We start from the raw sequence: 20,090 nt of genomic DNA on the forward strand, positions 1-20,090 counted from the left end.
CGTAGAAGACAGGAGACTCATCCACCCATCTCTTCCAGCACTGGTGGCGTCCTCCATTGTTTCTGCATGGGCAAAGATAGAAGCTCTGCGCCATTCACGCCCACAAAGATGCAGAGCCCCTGACGCATGTGGGCACACACAGACACATTTGCGTACACGCACACACACGCACCCCCACGCACCAGACACCAAGAATGATACGGGATATTTGCAAATACATCCCAGATGGTGTCACTCTTGTGCCTCTCCCTTTTGCGATCCCCCTTGCTTTCTCACCCAGGGATTCATTTCCAGCCCCCAATGGCCTTGGACCAGTTCTAAGAATGGCTGTCGGGTTGCGGGAGGACATGGCGTGGTGGGGCACATGGAAGGAAGTGAGAGATTCTCACCACAGTGGCGCCTGGGGACACGGCAGCTCCTGACCCAAAGACTGGCAGGCAAATCCAGACTGAAGGAGCAGGGGGAAGCCCGGGACAGGGCGGACATCCACGGGGAGCATTGTGGTGAAGCACTGCTCCTCCCGAGTTGCTCTCCAAAGCCCCAGCCCACAGCACAACTGCATTTGGGTTGCAGGCTTCGACCCTCTGTGTGTTTGCAGCTGAGTCTCTGCAGGTCCCCTGTCATCCTCCCACCCTCTCCCCATGCTACCTGTGTCCCTGTGTCGGCGGACCTTCCATTTGCAAGCCAATGCGTGGCCCACGTTCCCTTGCCCATACAACACGCAGGTCAACACACCGCATACTGGGGTTCTCACCGACACGTGAGCACGTCAGATCACTGTCTTCTGGTCCCTTCCTCCCTCAGGTAGTACTGCAGGGGATTGGGCCACAGGTCCTCGATGATGATCTGGAAGAGGACACAGGCCGGCGCCACATTGGGCATAGCCCACTCTCCTCTCTGGCCGGGGGCCACCCACATCCCCACTGCTGACGAAGGTCTCAGGGGCCCCACCTCGGCAATCCTGTTCGCCCCTGGGCAGCTGTGCTCACACAGCCAGTTGAACAAGTTAAGGCTGGTGGGGTCATGCCTGTGACTGGGAGCTCCACGTTCATAATCCCAGAACCACTGGACTGGAGTGGAACGCGATGTCCTGTAGCCTGCAGGAAGAGAGGATTTGAGGAGCAAGCTGATGGCCTCCTCCCCACCCACCTGCCCCTCCCCCTCCCCCTCCCTCCTGCCCCTGATTCATGCTCCTCATCCCCCTGCCCCGCACCATCATGGGACCCACACCCTACCAGCAAAGCTCAGCTGATACTCCTTAATGATCACTGGGTTCCGGAAGTACGGGTTGGCCCCAAAGAAAAACATCACTCTGCAGCGGTACTTGGGATGGCCCACTTCTTCCACCTGCCGTGAGCAATGGGACAGGAGGGGGCAAGTGTCCTCCCTCGGGGTCCTGAGCTACTTGCCTGGCTGTGAGGGTGAGCACCTTTGCCTCACCCTCTCCTGCCCAAATCCCACCCCCGACGGGACGGCCCCCAGCCACAGCCTCCCCGGTCTCACCTCCAAGTCGACCACGTAGCTGAGCACGTCTTTGTCCTGGGCACCGATCATGGCCGACAACTGGGGGTGATTCAGAATCTGTGCTGTGTCAAGGAGCTGTGCCTTCAGATGCTGTGGAAACAGACACAGCCCCCCTCCAACCCTCCCAGGCTAAGAGCAAGGGACTAGATCACGGCATGTGCAGAAAGACCAGGAAACACTAGTCCCCACACTCCTCAGCCTCTGCAGATGCATCAGACCCCATCGACACTGGGCAGTCCGTTGGCTTCCTGTACCTCCCACGCTGTCTGCACACAGCAGGGAGAGACTCCACTGCCTGCACGCCTCACAGTTCCTTCCTATATCTGACCTGTGTGGGCTGCCAGCAGCCCATCATAGCTTGTGATGTCGGCATGTGCTCTGACCCCTCCTCACGGCTGGGTTTCTTGGCATATTCCCGTGAAGACCTATGTTGTCACCAGCCTCCTGAGTCCAGATGGAATAACATGGCTTACAGGAACCCGACTGCACACTTACGCTGCAAGCAGAGGGTGTGGGAGGGAGAAAGAGATCGAGAAGCACGGACGAGGAGGGCCGAGGAGGGAAAAGGATTAGACACAGTGACACAGCCAGTCCGGAGAGAAAGACATGGGTGGGACCGAGCCGGAGCCTGAGGACAGAGAGGGAAGCAGGGGTGGAGATACCAGGAGAGAATCCTCTGTGTGTGTGTGTGTGTGTGTGTGTGTGTGTGTGTGTGTGTGTGTGTCAGGGTCTGAGGAGGCAGCTTGTACCCCATTCGGAGTGGGTCTCAGTCGTCCTACTGTCTGGCAAAGGGGCGTGGCGTGGTTCCACTAAAGGTCATGAGTGTGTGTCTGAAATGCTCTCTTTTGAAGGAACTGCTAGGAAACGTGCACAGCCTGTGAATGTGAAGGTGGGTGTGCGGCCTGCGTAACTCTCCCATTTTGCAGCGAAATATTTCCTTGCCTTATCTGCTCTGAGTGAAGGCTGCTTTGTGCTACCCTAGCTCTGGTAGCATGGGGACACATGGCTCGTGTCTGCAAGTAATATTTGAGACCAGCCTGCAGGCCAACGTTGGCGGAGACCTAGAGGAAACAGACCCAGTCACCAAGTCCCCCCATCCCCAACAACCGCCCCTGTCCAAGGCCTTACACTGGATCCCAGACCACACCAACCCAGGGCCAGGGACCATTCCCCAGCTCTCCTCTCTGGGGGCCATCGCCCTGAGGCACCCTGCTCTCAGTGCCCAGCCCTCCTGCACAACAGCCCCCGCCATCACCCACCAGCACAAGGAAGGATACCGCCTGGGCCCAGAAGCCAGGGATGTGCTTGATGATGGCCCTTCTGTGATCCAGGTAAGAAATCTGCCTCCGAAGAATCCTGCGCTTCAGCCGCCATAAGGCCCTGGAATCCTGGGCATTCCCAGCGCTGATCTCCAGCTGAAGACGCTCCAGCACTGCCAGCGGGTCCTGGGCTGAGGCAGGACGCAGCGCTGGCTCTTGCTGCTGCAGCGGCTGGGAGAGCTGGGGCCCCTCCTCCGCCTCTGCATCTGCCTCGCGCTTCTCCTCTTGCTCCTGAAACTCCTCCTGCTGCTGTCTCTCAACTTCCACCTCCTCCTCCTCGTGCATGTCCTCTGCTTCTGGCTTGGCTTCCTCAGAATTCTCCTCTCCAGCCACCTCATCCTTGGTCGCCTCGCCGTCCTCTTCCTCCTCCCCGATCACCACCTCAGCCGCCACCATTCCGTCATCCAATATCAGCACCAATTCCTCCGCTGGGCTTGCCACCTGTATCTCACACCCGGCCTGGGTTTCCTGCACAGGATGGGCGCTTGCCGCCCCTGAACCTGGGGACTGCGGCCAGCCCACGCCCTCCAGCGCCCCTGCATTCCCGCGGGGCCGGGACTCTCCACCTTTCGCATCCGGGACGATCAGGGCCCAGGGTCGGCGGGAATCTCCGCTTTGTCCGGACCGCGACACGCTGGCCATGACGCTCGGCCCCGGCCCCAGTGTAGCTAGGGCAGCCTCAGGACAAGGACAGGAAACGGCAGCAGGTGGGGGGAGCCTTGGCCGCAAGACCATGAGCTCCCTGAAGCCTCCCGCCGCAGCCCGCCAAAGTTGAGCGCAGGCGCACAGGCTCTGGGATTTGAGGACTCCGCATTGGCTGTGGCTGCTGTGGAGGAGGGGCCGAGACAGAGGCAGTGAAGAGTGTGCGCATGCGGCCTGGGGGCGAAGTGGTTCCAGGGCAGGTCAGGCCAGCTGGCCAGGTTCGGGGAGCAATCAGTTGCAAGACAGCAAGACAGGGTGCTGGCCGCCAGCAAGCGCGCGCCAATGGCCGGTCCAGGCTCTGGAGCGAGTGCCAAGGTGCCAGCGTGGCCCCCGTTTGCCGCATGTCCTCTTCAGCGCTGTCACCTTCCAGGCTTCACTTGCGAGGTCCCCGGTATCGCGCAGTCTGTGGTCGCTTGTACACCCTTTCCCCAGAGGCCTCACTACGGGCACCAGAGCATTCAGCACAGGATCGTCCACGCCGTGAGCCACTCCCTGCTCCGTCCCTTGCCCCTTCTTCATGAAGCTGGGGCAAAGCCTGGAGAAGTCCTTAGTGTCACGCCTACCGGGGCCACATGGCCGTCCGCACGGTATCTCCTCCTTGGCCGTCAGGCTGAGGGCGGCGGTAAGATGGGTGCCCACCCAGAACCAGTGACACCCACCCTAGACCCACCCCACCGCCATGTCCTTGCAAGAAAACAGCTCAGTAGACCTCACTGCACTGCAATTCAGAGCAAAGAACAACCCCCAGAGCACCATCTGCCACTGGTGCCCTACTGATCTCCGTACAGAGCGCCAGGGAGATGGGGTAGTAGGATTTAGCACCTTGCTCCGGTCCTGAAATCTAACCTTCCACTAAAAGGAGGATGATTCCAACCACGCAGGGCACGTAGGGGCCCTTCACCGAGAATTGCAGACTTGTCTGTGTCTGTCTCTGAGAAAGCCCTGTGCCTGCTTTCACTAGTACACACGAAAGCAGACGAGTTCCCTTCCCATTTCCCAGGCACCAACAAGAATTCTGAAGAAGCATGCACCCAGACACAGAAGGTCCACTGAGAGAGACAGCGAAAAAGAGACACACAGAGAGACAGAGCTATAGAGGGAGAGAGAGAGACACGTGCAAGCAGAGCAGATGAAGGAAGGACGAGTGGAGGGGAAGACCGGCCTGGAGAGGGAGAGTCCGGGGAGATTGGCGGGAGAGACAGGGAGGAGGAGCAAGACAAGAAGAGACAGAGGGGCACCTATTACAAGGAAGACAGGCGGAGACAGGGGGAGGCATTAGTGATGGAGAGGAGGGAGACGAAGACAAAGAGAGCTGGAAGGAAAGTGGGAGGGAGGGACAGGAAGAAGACAAGGGAGGGGGAGGTAAGGAGAGGGTAGGAGGAAGGAGAGCAGGGGCAGCCGAGGCGGAGACAGGTGGGCTGACTCTGAAGACAGGGCAACTGCAGTGTGCACTTTCACCTGGTGAAATTCACCTGTGCAATTTGCACAGAGACGAATGCTGTACAGTGGTCAGCCCTCAGCACAAAAGGCACCGCTCCCACCTGGACCTTAAGGGCAGTCTGAAACGATCGCTGAACTAGAAGGAAGCTGCAATGAGGTCATTCGGGGTGAGGAAGAGGGCACCGCAGGGAAGAAAACAAGGACCCGTTCCCCACAGGGCTGCTGGAAGCCCTGCACTTACCAGCAGGAGACAGGAAACGGGACTGCCGGAAAGACACAGCAGAGATTTAGGCAGAGCACATGCGGGAAGAAATCACGTCCCAAAGCTCGGCAAATTCAAGCAAAAGCAGAGGCTGCACATCCATGAATGTCAATGCTTTCCGAGTGGAACCAACGAAGTTCTCACAGATGCCCAGGAAATGTGCTCAACTCTGAGGCCCCCTCGCCTCTGGCAAGCTTCTCATCCAAAGCGACTCATCACAGAGAAAGGGTGGACCGTGAGCAAAAGAGCCAAGGTCTCCTTCGGATCCCCGGACGCAGACAGGTGATCCGCCCAGTAATTTCAAGCCAACGTATGGTGATAAAGGTTACCTTCCACCACAGTGATGGAGGAAACTTGCACCCGAGGGGAGGACAATGAGTGAGAACCGCATCCCAGGCTGTAAGCTAAGGACAGACCATCAAGCTGTATTGGAAGGTCACGAGACCGTGACTCAAATGTCTGTACAGACACAGAGCGTCTGCAGAAGCACGAGGGCTGGATAGTTGTAAGCAGGTAGCAGGATTTCTAAGTCTGGGCTGCCTGTATGATACGAAAGGCTAACACGTGCAAGCAGAGCTATGCCCATGTGATGCGGATCAGCCTCCTGAGGCGGTACTTTGTACCCTGTGGAGGACCTGGGAGACGCATGCAGGCGGGCTCCTTGTGCACCTCTGCCACCAGGCACACATGTGGGAAATGTAGGGCCAAAGGGTTTGCCGCCGGGCTTAGTGTGGCTCACCCTTCTGCGGGTGCATTGAGCATCAGTGCAGAAAGCACTGGGCTCACTGAAAGAAGCCAGCCCCTGACAGAAGCACAGTGGTGGTGAGCCCTGCCTGATGGATTCCTGAGGAGACTAAAGGAGTTAAAGGCATGCAGTCCACCAGAGAGTAGAGTGGTGCTAATCAGGGGAGGGTGCGATGAGGAGGTGTCGGGGCTCGGGTGTGAAGATGCAGTCATGCCATGTGCATGAGTTCTGGAGATCTAACTTGCACAGGGCAGCCGTAAGCAATGCTTCACCGCCTCGTCAGAATTCTCAGAGGCAAGTGCTCTCACCACAAACAAAGAGGGGTCGCTGAGAAATGTCCCGGTGAAGGTGGCTGGACGGAGCGCTTGCACGTGAAGGATACGGGCACATCCGTCACTGCCCGTTGTGTCCCTCAGGCACGCACTAGTCCTGGTGGACTAAGCTGAGCTCAGAACCCAGCAGTCAAAGGTGTCAGCCTCGTTTCTGCAAACATGAATCAGACTCCCAGGTAGGACGTAATGGACAAATTAGGGACCAGAACACACAGGAGGCACACGGAAACGAGACACACACTGGCAGGGGGAAGTCTCTCCCAGCCAGGAACATGCCACGTGGCAAAAGAGTAAGTGGGAAAACGTTGCCGGTCCGCTTTTCACAATTTACGCCTGCATCTGCAACGTGCAGGCCAGTGACGTTTGAGCCCCTCGGGCGCAAAGGGTTTGAAAACAGAAGGACAGAAAATAGAGGTGTGACGGAATGCTCACAGCAAGCCAGCTGCATTTGGGGACATTAACTGGCTGGCAGTGAGTGCATGGCCAATCCTCTGACGAAGGTCCTACAGGCACGGAAGGATTTCTGGCTCCTGGAACATAGAACAGAACACGCAGAAGCCCCTCCACCTGACAGCAGGACAGCAATTGGATCTGTCAGTGGAAGAAAGGGTTTGAATGCAGAGGGAAGCACACTCAAGCGCAGAAGCATACACCAAAGACAAGACAGGCCACCAGAGCCACAGCTGACCCAACACACAGGTGTGCAGAGACGAAGGCGGTTACACGGGTACAGCTGTGCCCACTTAGGCCAGGCAAGGAGGCATCACCAGAGAGGTGTCGGCACAGGCAAAGCCAGGAAAAGACACAAACACGCCAGGGCTCACTCAGGGAGACAGAGGAGCACAGGCAATGCGAGACATTTCCTGTGAACAGAGAACAACGTGACGATCCCGACAGGCCAATGAGACACGTGTGGTTCAGAGACATGGAAGTCAGAAGGCTCCTGAATTGCTGAGGATGTCCTCTCTCGAGGGACAGCACTCTGGAGCCCACACACGCTGATGTTGGGGTGGAAGAGGCCGCTGGGCAGCAGATACAGTTGTGCAGGGGGTTTAGCAGCTCCTGGACCCTAGGGCTCCCCGGGGAGAGCTGCGGATACGGGAGGACACCCGGGGATGCCGGGTGTGCAGCATGAGGGCTGTAATCCCTCGGACACAGAGCACCGAGGCCTCTGCCCACGGACCTCAAGTGTCCACACTTGAGGGTTTGGCTCTGGGTGCCGTGAGTGTGTTCCACACCCACACTTTGTCCGTACCTTGTCTTTGGGACAGGCCGGGCGGAAACGTCACCCTGGCCCCTAAGGAGGTATTGGCTGGAGATATTAACATGTGGGGGACCCTGTGTTCACCTGTCCCGTAAAGTGTTCCTGCTCGGCAAGACCTATCAAGTAACGGCCTGCTTGTGCAGAAAGATGCCCCAAAGGGCCCAGCCTCATGACCACTGAGGCCGTATTCCCACTGCACAATCACTGGCCATACTTTCTTTGGATGTTCACACCCAAAGACTCGGGTCAGCACTGGGAGCTTTTCCAGGGTACCCTGACATTTACCCATCAAGCAGCTGAGAAGACGTGCCTCTCCAGCCAGTGTGCAGACAGCAGCGAGAGAAAGGCCTGCCTTCCCTTCTAGAGAGTGCGACAGCCTCTGCCCTGGAAGAGGTAAGGCTTGGTCGCACAGATCCTCAACTCCACAGCGTGCTGACACCCCGCTGACCATGTTGTCTGCATATGATAGGGGCAAGAGGCCTCCATGCACTGGGACTGCCCACGCCTTCTCTGGAATAGACCCACTGCAGAGAAGGCTCTTGTACTGCAGAGCTGTGCAGTGGGGATCCTGGGGAGCTTGGGCAGCTTGGGAGACAGGAATATTAGTGTCGGGAGGTCAGTGTCAGGCACGCTGTGCTGGGGGCCGTGTTACATGGGGATACAGAAGAGCCTGCGATGGACAAGGCTGAACTCTGTCTACTGCACTGCTCGCACGGTGGAGCTTTTGCCCCATCCCTAGCACAGACATCTCTGGCAAGCAGCCATCTGCTGTGTAAGGAGTATCCCAGCACTCACGTCTTCGCAGGTGAGGCTCGTCCCAGTCCTTTCTAAGCCCCAGGCCTGCCGGGGACCTCTGCACAGAATGCTAAGGCCTCACAAGTCCATCGTTCCCTATGTGGCTGAGGCAGCCTTTGTCCTGGCACTCAGGCAAAGGAACACAGGCTGCCTGGGACGAGGCGACCTCCCTGAGCGCCTGCTGGTGTTTGCACTTGGGAGTCTTCTCACAAGTCTCACATGGCGTGTTGGACACACGGCTTAAGCCTGTGGACACAGAGGAAGAGCATCACCCGACTCATCACGGCTGATGATGAGAGGGCAGAGGGCACACGGGAGAGGTTGGCGTGTTCGTGCCCTTGAAGAGCCCCACCTCCCCGCGACCCTCCCCTCTGTTGGCTTGCAATCTGGGCCACCCATTCGTAACCAGAGGTCTTTTCAGAAACAGCAAAGTTCACACAAGGGCATCAGCACTAGGACTCCTTCAGGAGTCTTGTGTGTGTGTGTGTGTGTGTGTGTGTGTGTGTGTGTGTGTGTGAGAGAGAGAGAATAAGTGAAGCGGTGTTTGGGAGGCTCAGCTTCAGGAAGTGGAACCAGAAAAGTTGGCTGTGATTTTGGAGTTGCGTGAGACTGTAGTGGGCTGTTTTCTCTGCAGTGTGTATGTTGTCCCTGTCAACTCTGCCTGAAGCAGAACTTCATCGGTCTTACCCACCCACTCTGCCTCTGGTCCCTCGGTTCCTTCCCCTGGACACCAATCTTACAACCTGCTCACAATCCCTCAAATATGTGTGGCTGGTCCTGAGATCCTGACCTTGTCCACAAGACAGTCTGCATTGGTAGACGTCTGAAAACCAGAGGGTAATCAACCCTGGGAATTCCTCCCTGTGTGGCGGTTCAGTCAACATGACTGAGGGTGTCCCCATGCGCGATTCTGGGGGCACCATCATGGACATGCCCAAACCCTGAATATTGGACATCCCTGGCCTGTGCTGGCCTCTCCGTTTCCTTGAATTTCCTCATTTTCACAGGAAAGCTATGAACCTGGGCACTGGCCTTTCTCTCAGGTTTGTGCCCTGGCCTCCCTCACCCAAGTCCCCATTGCTTCAATCTTACTGACCTCACATGCAATCCCAATGTGTGACCCATCCCTACGGACAATGTCCTACGTCCCGCCCTTCCTTGGAACTCCAATGTGCAGGCACAGAACACTTACACCTCTGGACAGCCGCATGTATACATGGACACGCCCCAGAGCGAACCTGAGAGGAAGACACACACAAACACTTCATGCTGTTTATCTCCCATTCTATATTTCTTCCAATGTATTGGACCCCCGCCCTGCGCCACGTGTCACCACCACCCTTGTCCTTATTTCATGGCCAGGAGAATCTTGTGGACCATCGGTGAGCATCGGAAGGGTTTCCACTGGGGTCGATGAAGTGCGACGCTCCTTCATACTCTTCTCAAGATCGTGCATATCCCTGGGATATATGGGTACACACAGACAGACAGACAGACAGACAGAAACACACACACACACACACACACACACACACACACACACACACACAGGACAGGTGAGAGTCTTATCTTGGCCCTGAGTAAGGTTGCTTGAATGTTTCCAAACGGAAAGTAGGATGGGAGGGTGTGATAAGCTGTGCCAAAGCTGACAAGGGGATCCAGAAGCCAGACAACATGTGGGATGGTGGTAGGAGGCCTGAGGGTGGGGTTCAAGGTCCGGGAATGACAGTTGTCACCGTGCTATGTGATGAGCCAGCTTTGGTTGTCCCGCTTTGCTCATTCTTTTTGTCTAGCCCCCTTCCCACCTTCAGGCTCCCCAAAGGGGCAAAGCCTCTTGGACACGTTACTTCTTAAGACTCCCTGTCTCAGGCTGATGCCCTTTTGACCTGGGGTCACCTCCTGGGCCGCTGTGAGTCTCGGTGCCTCCATGCAGAAGAGAATTGTGCCCTGGACCCCACGGCACACATTTCCGTGCCCACACCCTTGGCTGCTCACCTCTTTCCCTCTCAGTTCTCTCTCCTGGGGCCTCCTTCATCTTGAAATACGGCAGGGGGTTGGGCCAAAGATCCTCTATGATTATCTGGTAGGGGAGACAGGCCAGGCCTCAGGTAGCTATCCCACGCAGTGGGGGAACCCATGAAAATCACCTCCCTTCCTTGTTACAGGGCCCCACCTCAGCAATCCTGCTAGAGCCGGCAAAGCTGTGGTCAGAGAACCAGTTGAAGAAGTTGAGGCTGCTGTTGTCATGCCTGCGTCTGTAGGCCTCCTGTCTGTACCTTGGGTACCACTGGATGGGACTGGAATGAGACGCCCTATACCCTGCAGGAAGACGCGTATGTGAGAAGGCGCCAGAGAACTTATCACATTCAACCCTCCACCCACTGCCGCCCATGCAGTCAGTGGACACTTACCATCAAGGCCTAGGACATACTCCTTCGTAACGACTTCATTCTGGAAGTAGGAGTTCTTGCCAAAAAACAGCAGGATCTTCCGGCATTCCCTGGGAAACTTGTGTTCCTCCACCTGCCGTGGTACAGTGGGGCAGAAATGTGAAATCTTGTTCCAGGAGACCCGCCCTCCCCTGAGGAAGGAACACATCACTTCTCCCCACCACCTCCCCTCCCCACACAGCCAGCCATCCACACCACCTCCCACTCCCAGGCCGACCTTCAAATTGGTCATGTGGCGAAGCATGCTTTCATCGGGCTTACTACTCAGGGCTGACATCTGAGGGTGGTTCACAAACTGCCGCAGGTCAAAGAGCCTTCAGGTGCTGGGCGTGAGAGAGCTCGAACCAGAGAACCAGTGTGGACAGCATCCAGGCGTCCTCCCCCCGGGACTGGCGCCTCCCCCAGGGTCTCAAGCCCTCCCCACAGGCTGCGTCCAGGCCCACGGGGTCTCAGGATCGCGCAGGGCTCTGCTAGACACGCACAGGAGGCTGTGCATGCCCAGACGCCCGCAACCACGCCTAGCTTTGTGTGCTCGTGAGGACACTGAGGACGCTTACTTCCACACAGCCAGACAGCACACATCCGGTCTCGCGCCGACCAGTGGGCATTCACATCGCCTTCCCCGCAGCAAGATGCTTAGCGGGACCCAGAAACGTGCCCCCACGCGGCTTTGTGTGGGAAGAAGCCCTCGGTCATTTCCCCGACCTGGCCTGGACCTCCATCGCCACTCCCCACTCTCCCAGCGCTGTTTCCGTGCCAGGTGCGACGTAAAGCACACATGCCTCCCCCACCCCGGCACTGCCCTCCTCCCACACTCATTGCAGAGCCAGGACCACCGGATGGGATCACGTTTGCACGTTCCCGGCCACTGGAGCGTGGCATAGCTCCAGTCCCTGTCCTGGGTTCCTCTAAATGTCACCTCCCTTTCCTTCCTCTTGCGCAAGCCCAGCCCCCTCTGGACCCTCCACCAGCAGCAGGAAGGATACAGCCTTGGCCCAGAAACCACGGATGCCCTGGATAAGGGCACCTCTCTGCTGCAGATGTCGCTGCCGCCTCTGCCACATCCTGAGTTTGAGTCGAGCGTGCTCCCGGCTGGCTTGTTTATTCACCGGCTGTAGCTCTATCTGAAGGGCCTCCAGAGCCTCCAGAGCCTCCAGTGGGGAAGGGCAAGGACGGAGGCCTGACTCTACCTGCTCCTTCTTATCCTGCTTCACCTGCAGCTCCTGGGCTTCTTCCACCCATCGGCCTTCCTGCTCACTCGGCTTCTGTTCCTCCTCCTCCCGCTCCTCCTTGTCCTCCTTGCCCTCCACCTCCTCCTCGCCCTGCTGCTGCTCCTCCAGCGCTTCCTTCTCCTGCTCCTCTTCCTCCTCGGTTTGCAATTCTGCTCTCCCTTTAATGGCTCGCACGCCTTCCCTTCCTCCTCCTGCTCCTCCTCCTGGTCCCCTTCCCCTGCCACTGCCGCCGCCAATGCCGCCGCGGCCGCCGCCGCCGCCGCCGCGCCCGCTTGTTTACCCTGCTGCTCCTGCTCCTCCCCTTTCATTTCCGCCAACTCCTCCTCCTTCCGCTCTTCCTCCTTCTGCTTGGGCTTCTGCTGCTCCTCCTCCTTCTAATCTTTTACTCCTGCTGCCTCTCCCCCTCTTCCTCCTCCTCCTCCTCCTTCTGCTCTTCTGGTCCTGCTGCTCCCCCTCGCCCTTCAGGTCCTCCTCCTCGTGAACTTGGACCTTCTCCTTCCCCGGCTCCTGCTCCTCGTCCTCCTCCCCCTTCTTCCTCTGCTCATGCCCCTCTTCCCCAGGCGCGTCCTCTTCCGCGGCCGCCACCTCAACCTCCTCCTCCGCCAGGCCCCACAGCGCCTCCACCGCCACTATGTCATGCACCAGCGGCACCGATATCTCGCTGGGGCCGCCCACCTGCCTCTCGGGTCGGGCCTGGCCTTCCTGCACAGGCTGTTCGCTTGTGGCCTGCAAGCCTTCGGCCTGCGGCACCTCTGGCCCTGCCGGAGACTCAGTGTCCCACGGGCTCCTGTCTCTTGACCACCCACTTCCAGACGCTGCCTGCCCAGAAAGGGAGGCCCATTCACTGCCACTGTCACTTTTCTGTCATATCCCGTAATATGGCACCTCCAAGACAGGCCCCTCTATTCACATTCATTACTTTTTACTGCAGGCCCATAACCTTCATGCTCATTTGACTGCCATGCCCTGTCATGGCTGCCTATTTACTGCCAGTGTCACGATATGCTCACGTGATTGCCACACCCATCTGACTTCCGTGCTTATGTGACTGCCTCATTCCTGGCACACCTGCAAGTGCTGTGCTCATGTCACCGTGGCACACACTTGAATCTGCACCCTCAGGCCCGCACGCTCAATTGATGCTTGCGCATCAATTGACTCTTTTCTGTCTTGCCCCATGAATCCCATGCTGAGGTAAATGCCACACCCAGCACTCCACCCACAGGAGTGCTGCATCTGTATGATTATTGTGTCCACCGACTGCCACAGCCATGTGACTGCCATGCTCCATAATGGCTGCCTGTGTCTGAATGCCACGCCCATGTCCCTGATGCATCTGCCTGACCACATCCCAAGGTGGCTGCCGGGCTGGGCTCATTCAATGTCCGAGCCCACATGACTGCAACAAACACCTAATGACCAAGCCCTGGTGTCTGCCCCGCCCATTGACTGACACATTCCTTCGCGCTGTGCCCACTTGACTGTCACACCCTGTAAGGCTGCATGAATGTAACTGCCATGCGCACTCATGGCCACGGCCAGTTGACGGCTGCCCCCACCTAACAGCTGCTTCCGCGCGTGGCTATGCTACAGTGATGGCCACCCTCATGTAATAGCCGCATTTGCCTGACTCCATGCCCACATAGTCGCCATGCCCTCGAAACTGCCTTGTTCACTTGGTGGCCGCCTCGGGGCAGGAGGTACAGACGAAGGCAGGCCACAAGTGGAAACGGTGACGGAGTCCCCTTCTGGTGTCCCTCCCGTGCCCTCTGCTGACGGTCCTTACTGGTGCCTGCGGCAAGGAGAAATGGTCACAGGGCCCCTCTGCGGGATCTTCAGGGGAGGCCGCGGAGGGCAGAGCTAGAGCGGAGGCGGCACGTTGCTAACCGACAACGTGAGAGCCGGAAGTCTTCGTGTCCCTTCTGGCCTGAACCCTCTCTGACACACGAGGGTGTTTAGAAGATGCTCCTTGGATGTGGCTTTCCGGAAGCCGTCCCTTACGTGCGTAGTCCTCTGTTCCTCGGATGCAGGGACGATGTGGTGTTGAGGACTTTGCAGAGTCCTCCTGTCCCGGACCTTTGCCCCGTAGAGAGGAGGCCCCGCTCGGGCCTCATCCGGCTGCAGGTGGGCAGCCTGGCCGGGCTTGGGAGGAATGCTTCTTCTTTGGCTCCTGGCGCAGCTGGCCTGGCTTCTGCGCTGTACTCCCGACTGCCAGATGCAGAGCCCCTCCTCTGCCGATTGTGCTTGAGCCGTCCTCCAGATTTCGGTTTCTGTCTGTGGCTGTCCAGTGCAGCCTCCAGATGTTGTCCTCCTCTTCCGTGGGACTTCTGCCTTGACGCTTTTGTTGGCCATATTCCCCCTCCGCGCACGAGCTCGTCACCCAGGCGTGTCTTCCTTTTATGTATCTCGTCGGCCGGGGTCTGGCCGGTAGTTAACCTGCCTTGGTCCCGTTGTGCAGGCCACATTTGCCTTTCTTTTTACGGGGTCTCACGTGACCAGCTCTCCTTTTAGGGAGGCTGAAAGGAACGTGTTAGAATAGTCAGAGCAAGCCGTCGCGTTCTTAAATGCCTCGGAGTAAACACCAACTCGCTCACCGGGAGACCAAAGCCCAGGAGGTGGGTTGTGGTTGCTTTTGTTAGTTTTAGGGGGCATCGTTTTGTCTTTTCTCTTGCTTTTTGATTTTGGTTGTCGACCATGAGGAAAAAGAAGAGGTGTTTTTTTTTTTTCTTTCCACAATTGAGATTTTGTTGGTGGTTTGATGATCCGTACACAGACATTTCATTTTGTCTAGATTGTCTTGAAGTTTATTTATCTATTTTGAGAAAGAGAGAGCATCCCAACTAGGCTCCACAGTGTCAGCACAGAACCGGACATGGGGCTTGAAATCACAAATAGTGAGATCATAACCTGAGCTGAAATCAAGAGTCGGACGCTTAACCGACTGAGCCACCCAGATGCCCCTCATTTTGTACAGTTTTTAACACAGATACCAAAGACCTAAACAGATGTAGTCTGTCACTCTTACGTAAACCGTTATTCCGGTGACTTTACAGCTTGAAATGTGGAGGCAGATTTTCCTTAGGAAGAGATAAGTATCAGCATCTTGTGTGTCGATAATCTGTTCAACCACAGCGCTCCCCACCTCATTCACAATTCACAATTTAACATCCTAAACACGACTTGTTCAAACTTCCAGGTTTTTCACGGCACACAACCAAAGTGTTTAGGGAAACTGGGCTAGCATGCTCAGGAACTGAGTGCGCCAAGATCAGGGAATGGTTTTCTTTAGGAATTGTGGGGAGAGAGGTAACTTTCAGTGTTCGAGACACATGAAATACATGACCGTGCCTCCAGATTGCCACATAGCATGCTTTGTACTGTCGGCTGTAAAAACTGCTCCCCTGACCCGTGGAATGTTAAGCTGACCCAGACAGCCAGAGCCTCCTGGGATTCCATATCTTGCTCTTTCCTGGTTGTACTAAAAAATACATAACCAGCAAATGATTTTTCCTCTTAAAAAAAAAAAGTTACACTTAACTTGGATGAGGTGAGATTCCCTCCTTAAAAATATTCCCAGACTTAGTAAAAAGCTTACATTTCCAAAATAGCGATGAAACTCCCCTCTGGATTCTGTAAGGAGACAGGGCCCACCAGTAAGACGTGGCGTGTGATCTTAGGCTGGGCTTCCTTCACCTCTGCTTCTCCAGAGGCTGGGCTCTCCTGAAGCTTTCATTCCTCTGTTTCCTCAGGTAGATCTGTAGTTTCTTGGCCAGTCCCTTCAGCCTGTTTTCCCATTTGTTTGCCCCTTTTTTTTTTGTTTGAAGAGGTTTTGTTCCATTTCCACTTTTACTGGTGCAGGTTTTAGCTGACAACTTGCGTGTCTTCTCTGGGGCTCCCTCACCGCCCCTGCACCCGAGTTGACCTTTCTCTCGGGCATCTTGGCCGTGGAGAGGGTGCCGGTCGGTCCTGAGATGCCGAAGAGCCTTCTAGAAGCTCGGCTGCCTGGCTTGTGTGGCTTCTCTCGTCACGGGGGGCCGGCAATTATTACTTGTTCCAGTCTCCAACACATTTAGGTGGAAGTTTCCAGTTTTCAGTGGGCTTGTCTGTTACCAGAGATACACATTCAGGTTATTTCACTACTTGATACTTCCCCTGGATGAGTCAGGTTTCCTTTCCGAAACTTTTTGGTTCTGGGAGAATGAGTAAAATATTGAAATTAAGCAGCCTGAAGCGGTGACGTCAGGGATTGCCCCATCTAACAAAAGGCATTGCTTTGTCATGCAGTTCCTGTTGTCTGGACCATTCTTGAGGTAGAACTGATAAGTTGCACGTGTGATTCGTGGCCTTTGAAATAGGATATTAGACTCCGTGTCGTTTTCCTCCTTTCATTCTGATCTCTGGCCATCGTGATTTTCTGAATCACTCAAGCACAACACCTTCACACCAGTGGCTTCTTTCCTTTGGCCCATTGTGTCCATCTGTGACCACATCGTGAGGTCTTCCCTCACAGCGTCTAGAGTCCTTGCCCACGTTCCTGTTCTCTGCCCTGTGTCGTTTTGAGCCCTCATTTCTGTCCAGCGCCAAGATGAAGGTGAGGATCTTCATCATCGCCACCTTGTTCTTAGGCAGAAATTCATTTCACGTGTTGTGCCTGCAAGGTTCATCTTCCACAAATACTTGCATGAATACTATCATTTTCCTACTTCCATGCCTGCTTTCTCTGGGCCTTCACTGCCTACAGGATATTATCCCAGATTCTGATTCAAGGTCAAGTTCCTAATCTTCTCCCTTCTGCCCTTATCTTCAAACGCCCTCTTGTGAGAGCTTTACACCCTGCCAGGCTGACATTCCTGTGACATGCCTGGGCTTCCTGCCCATGCCCCTGTCTTCACGTCAAGACCTGACTTTGGGATGTCTTCCCTGAAACACGTACCTCCTTTCAAGTTGTGTTCATGGCCCTTCCCATTTGTGAAACTGCATTTCCGCCCCCGAGACAGAGGTGAACGTTGCCCCTCGTGCTGCCCCCTGCATTGGACGCGATTTCTTTCAGTGTATGTCTGGTCCACTCCCAGACCCGATTCTTTTGCCTTGTGGGTCTTCATTCCCGATCATCTGTAACGTCCGTTACAAGAAGTATGAAAACTTTGTTCCAAAATGACTCTTGGGCATTTAGGTGACTCAGTCAGTTCAGTGTCTGACTTTGGCTCAGGTCGTGATTGCACGGTTTGTGGGTTCGAGCCCTGTGTCAGGCTCTGACCTGCCAGCATAGAACCTGCTTTGGATTCTCTGCCTCTCTCTCTCTCTGTGACCCTTCCCCGTTGCTGCTCGCCCGCTTGCTCTCAAAATAAATAAATGATAAAAAATAAAAGCTTGCGTTAACTGTTTCTCCCCACTGCTGTTTCCAGACAACATATTCCTATAAGAAGAGTAAGGCCTTCTTGACGTCACGGGACATCTCACTTCATCGGGACGGTGAGTGTGGGTTTGCCGTACGGAATGCCAGTAAGTGACTCCGGGTGGAATTTGTGGACTGGCGTGGGCGCTCGGGACTCCCGTTCTGTACCTGTGAAGGGCGTGCCACATGGGCCCGCATCGTGGGCAAGGCAGGGTTTGTCTCTGCCCGCCTCCCGTTGTGTGGGGGACTCTTCTGGGTTGGAGCAGGTGACCTCGGCCGGAACTACTCTGCTGGTGGCTCCCACCCTCTGTACGCGTAGGTGGTCGCCCCTACTGGTTAACAGTGCCAAGCACGGTCCTTTGTAGCATGTGGTCCTCGGGACGGAATGCCCGTCAGCGTTGGGTTTGGATACACTGTCACGTGCGGGCACACAGAGTCCTTATCCTGTGCAGGTAGCACCGACTTCAGGTTTGTTCTTCGCCAAGTTGAAGCCTAATTAATCCCACCTGCTGTGAGATGTTGGGGGGGGAGTATAGAATGCAGGTTTTCAAAGCTGCTTTTTCTTTTACAGCTTCTTCCCCCAGGAGCACAATAAATATCAAAGAGAAACTTTGTCTTGGGGAGGAAGCCAAGGGCGGGGGTGCATGGGGGAGGGTAAAGCCCCAGTTACTTTATCTCCCAAACCCAGACCGATTTTTTTTTTTCTGGGAAGTGTAGGTGGAGTTCTTAGGGCGAGGCTGAAGGAGGCTTTGGAATGCAGTCTTCCTTTATAGAGGAGAAACTGGAGAAGTCTTTACAGATGAGAGGAAGTAACATGGTGTTCGTCTCTGGCGAAGCCGGAGGACATGACGGGGCTTCACGGGAGTCTTGCACAACTTGTCCATAGAAGGGTTTGTGGGGATGACGCGGAGAAACCCACCAAGTGGTAGCTGAGCCAGACACCGGTGACGTGTCCCCTCCAGGGCCTGCTGCCTTAACAACTGTCCTGAGACCCTGCAGGTCCTTAGTCACGGTGGTTTTGCCTAAAGACGTTCTCTTTCACTGCAATTCAAAGGGCATCACTGTAGGGAGGACGCTTATGTTCACTCTTATCGTGGGGTCAGGATCTTTTCTTGTAGATACAGAAGAATGTGTGACTTTTAGTATGCTAAATGTGTCTGACACAAAACTCACCATTTTAACCCCTTTAGAATGTGTGATTCAGGGGCGCCTGGGTGACTCAGTCCGTTAAGTGACGACTCCTGGCTTCAGCTCAGGTCATGATCTCATGGTTCGTGTGTTTGAGTCCCGTGTTGGGCTCTGCACTGTCAGTGCAGAGCCAGCTTGGGTTTCTCTCTCTTCCTTTAAATAAATAAATAAACTTAAAAAAACTTGTATGTTCTGTGGCTTCCTCATGGTACCTGGCCCTTGTGTGTTGTGACGAGTCTCCAAAAAGTGCATCCTTCAAGGCTGCACCAAATGCCATGGGCTCTGTGAAAATGTTCCTGGAGGGTCCATCCACACCATAGAGGGCAAGCAGACTTCTCACTCGTCTGGTACTTCATTTATCTGTCCCTATATCTCTATACTGCAACTCAAAGCATTGTCTCCTCTCCTGGGAGCTTGTTAAGGATGGTCTTAGAGACGTAGAAGTTCAGGCCCCACCCAGGACCTGCTGAATCAGATCTGCATTTAAAAAAATTTTTTTTAAGTTTTATTTATCTATTTTGAGAGAGAGGGCAAGAGCAGAAGAGGGGCAGAGACGGGGTTGGGGGGGTGGAGAGGGAGAGAGAAAGGGAGAGAGAGAGAATCCCAACCAGGCTCCACACTGCCAGTGCAGAGCCTGATGCAGGGCTCAAACTCACAAACTGTGGGATCACGACATGAGCTGAAATCAGGAGTTGGATGCCTAACTGACTGAGCCATGCAGCCACCCGCAGATCTGCATTTTAAACCCTGGGAGACTTGTGTGCACATTACATGTTGAGAAGCATTGGCCTCTAAGCCTAGAAATGTCTTCGAGGTGGGAACTACATCTTGCAAGACCCACTGTCCAGTATCTAGCGGTTTTTTGCATCGTACTTGCTCTGTAGATGCTTACTGAAAGAATAAGTACAAACTCTGAACGCAGATGGCTTTTTTTTGCACTCATGCCACCAAAGCATTTACCTAATGGAATTCAGGCAATAGTTCACTGGGTACAGACCCAAGTTACCATCTGCATGTGTTCTGTATTCTAGATTTTGCCCTCCAGATTGTGTACTTAGTGCCAAGAGGAGAGAGAGAGAGAGAGGAGATGAAACTGACCCAGGCACGCCTTGAATGCTGCCTTGAGGGTCTGCAGCCTCTGGGTCCCTGTTTTGGGGGACAGGTGCTGGTCTTGACCCCAGCCACCACGGTGCTGCGGGCTCTGATAGTGACCCCAGCCAGAGCGTTGGTCAGCTTCCCCTGGGGGCTTTCCCCGCACGGGCAGGGTCGCCGGCCGTCCTTGTCAGTGTGAACTTTGGTGGTGGAGGCTTCTGCAATGCTCACCCTTTCTCCTTTATCTCCTGTGGTTTACCTGGTGCCCTCTTTCACCAGCGCTCTAATTGTTGGGGATCCAGGGTTCCATCTCTGTGGTTATCTGCCCGTGGCTCTGTCTTCTGTCCGGG

General features: G+C 55.5%; 2 protein-coding genes across 2 annotated transcripts; both read right to left on the reverse strand.

The window, feature by feature from the left end:
- Positions 1-754: 754 nt before the first annotated feature.
- Positions 755-3,570, reverse strand: LOC145715071 (testis-specific Y-encoded protein 8-like). Its single transcript, XM_081794655.1, has 5 exons — positions 2,802-3,570; positions 1,504-1,581; positions 1,236-1,347; positions 952-1,097; positions 755-846 (listed from the first exon to the last, which is right to left on the reverse strand). Exons 1-5 carry the CDS (start codon positions 3,483-3,485, stop codon positions 775-777), a joined length of 1,092 nt encoding a protein of 363 aa, XP_081650781.1. The 5' UTR covers positions 3,486-3,570; the 3' UTR covers positions 755-774.
- A 6,120-nt stretch (positions 3,571-9,690) lies between these two features.
- Positions 9,691-16,673, reverse strand: LOC145715048 (testis-specific Y-encoded protein 1-like). Its single transcript, XM_081794630.1, has 8 exons — positions 16,574-16,673; positions 12,613-12,823; positions 11,820-12,336; positions 11,051-11,128; positions 10,795-10,906; positions 10,557-10,702; positions 10,379-10,463; positions 9,691-9,843 (listed from the first exon to the last, which is right to left on the reverse strand). Exons 1-8 carry the CDS (start codon positions 16,671-16,673, stop codon positions 9,815-9,817), a joined length of 1,278 nt encoding a protein of 425 aa, XP_081650756.1. The 3' UTR covers positions 9,691-9,814.
- Between the last annotated feature and the right edge of the window lie 3,417 nt (positions 16,674-20,090).

Source organism: Panthera onca, chromosome Y, assembly GCF_046562875.1.
Source record: "Panthera onca isolate mPanOnc1 chromosome Y, mPanOnc1 haplotype 2, whole genome shotgun sequence".
NCBI lineage: Eukaryota > Metazoa > Chordata > Mammalia > Carnivora > Felidae > Panthera > Panthera onca.

Excerpts from the sequence above, each read along its gene's own strand:
- LOC145715071 (XM_081794655.1), bottom strand. The coding sequence starts at position 3,485 with ATGGCCAGCGTGTCGCGGTCCGGACAAAGCGGAGATTCCCGCCGACCC. Across the intron at positions 1,582-2,801 it reads CTGGCTTCTGGGCCCAGGCG|ATTCTGAATCACCCCCAGTT; the intron begins GTATCCTTCCTT and ends GACACAGCACAG. Across the intron at positions 847-951 it reads GGGCGAACAGGATTGCCGAG|ATCATCATCGAGGACCTGTG; the intron begins GTGGGGCCCCTG and ends GTCCTCTTCCAG.
- LOC145715048 (XM_081794630.1), bottom strand. The coding sequence starts at position 16,673 with ATGATGAAGATCCTCACCTTCATCTTGGCGCTGGACAGAAATGAGGGC. Across the intron at positions 10,907-11,050 it reads GCCACATGACCAATTTGAAG|GTGGAGGAACACAAGTTTCC; the intron begins GTCGGCCTGGGA and ends GTACCACGGCAG. Across the intron at positions 9,844-10,378 it reads GAGAACTGAGAGGGAAAGAG|GGATATGCACGATCTTGAGA; the intron begins GTGAGCAGCCAA and ends CATATATCCCAG.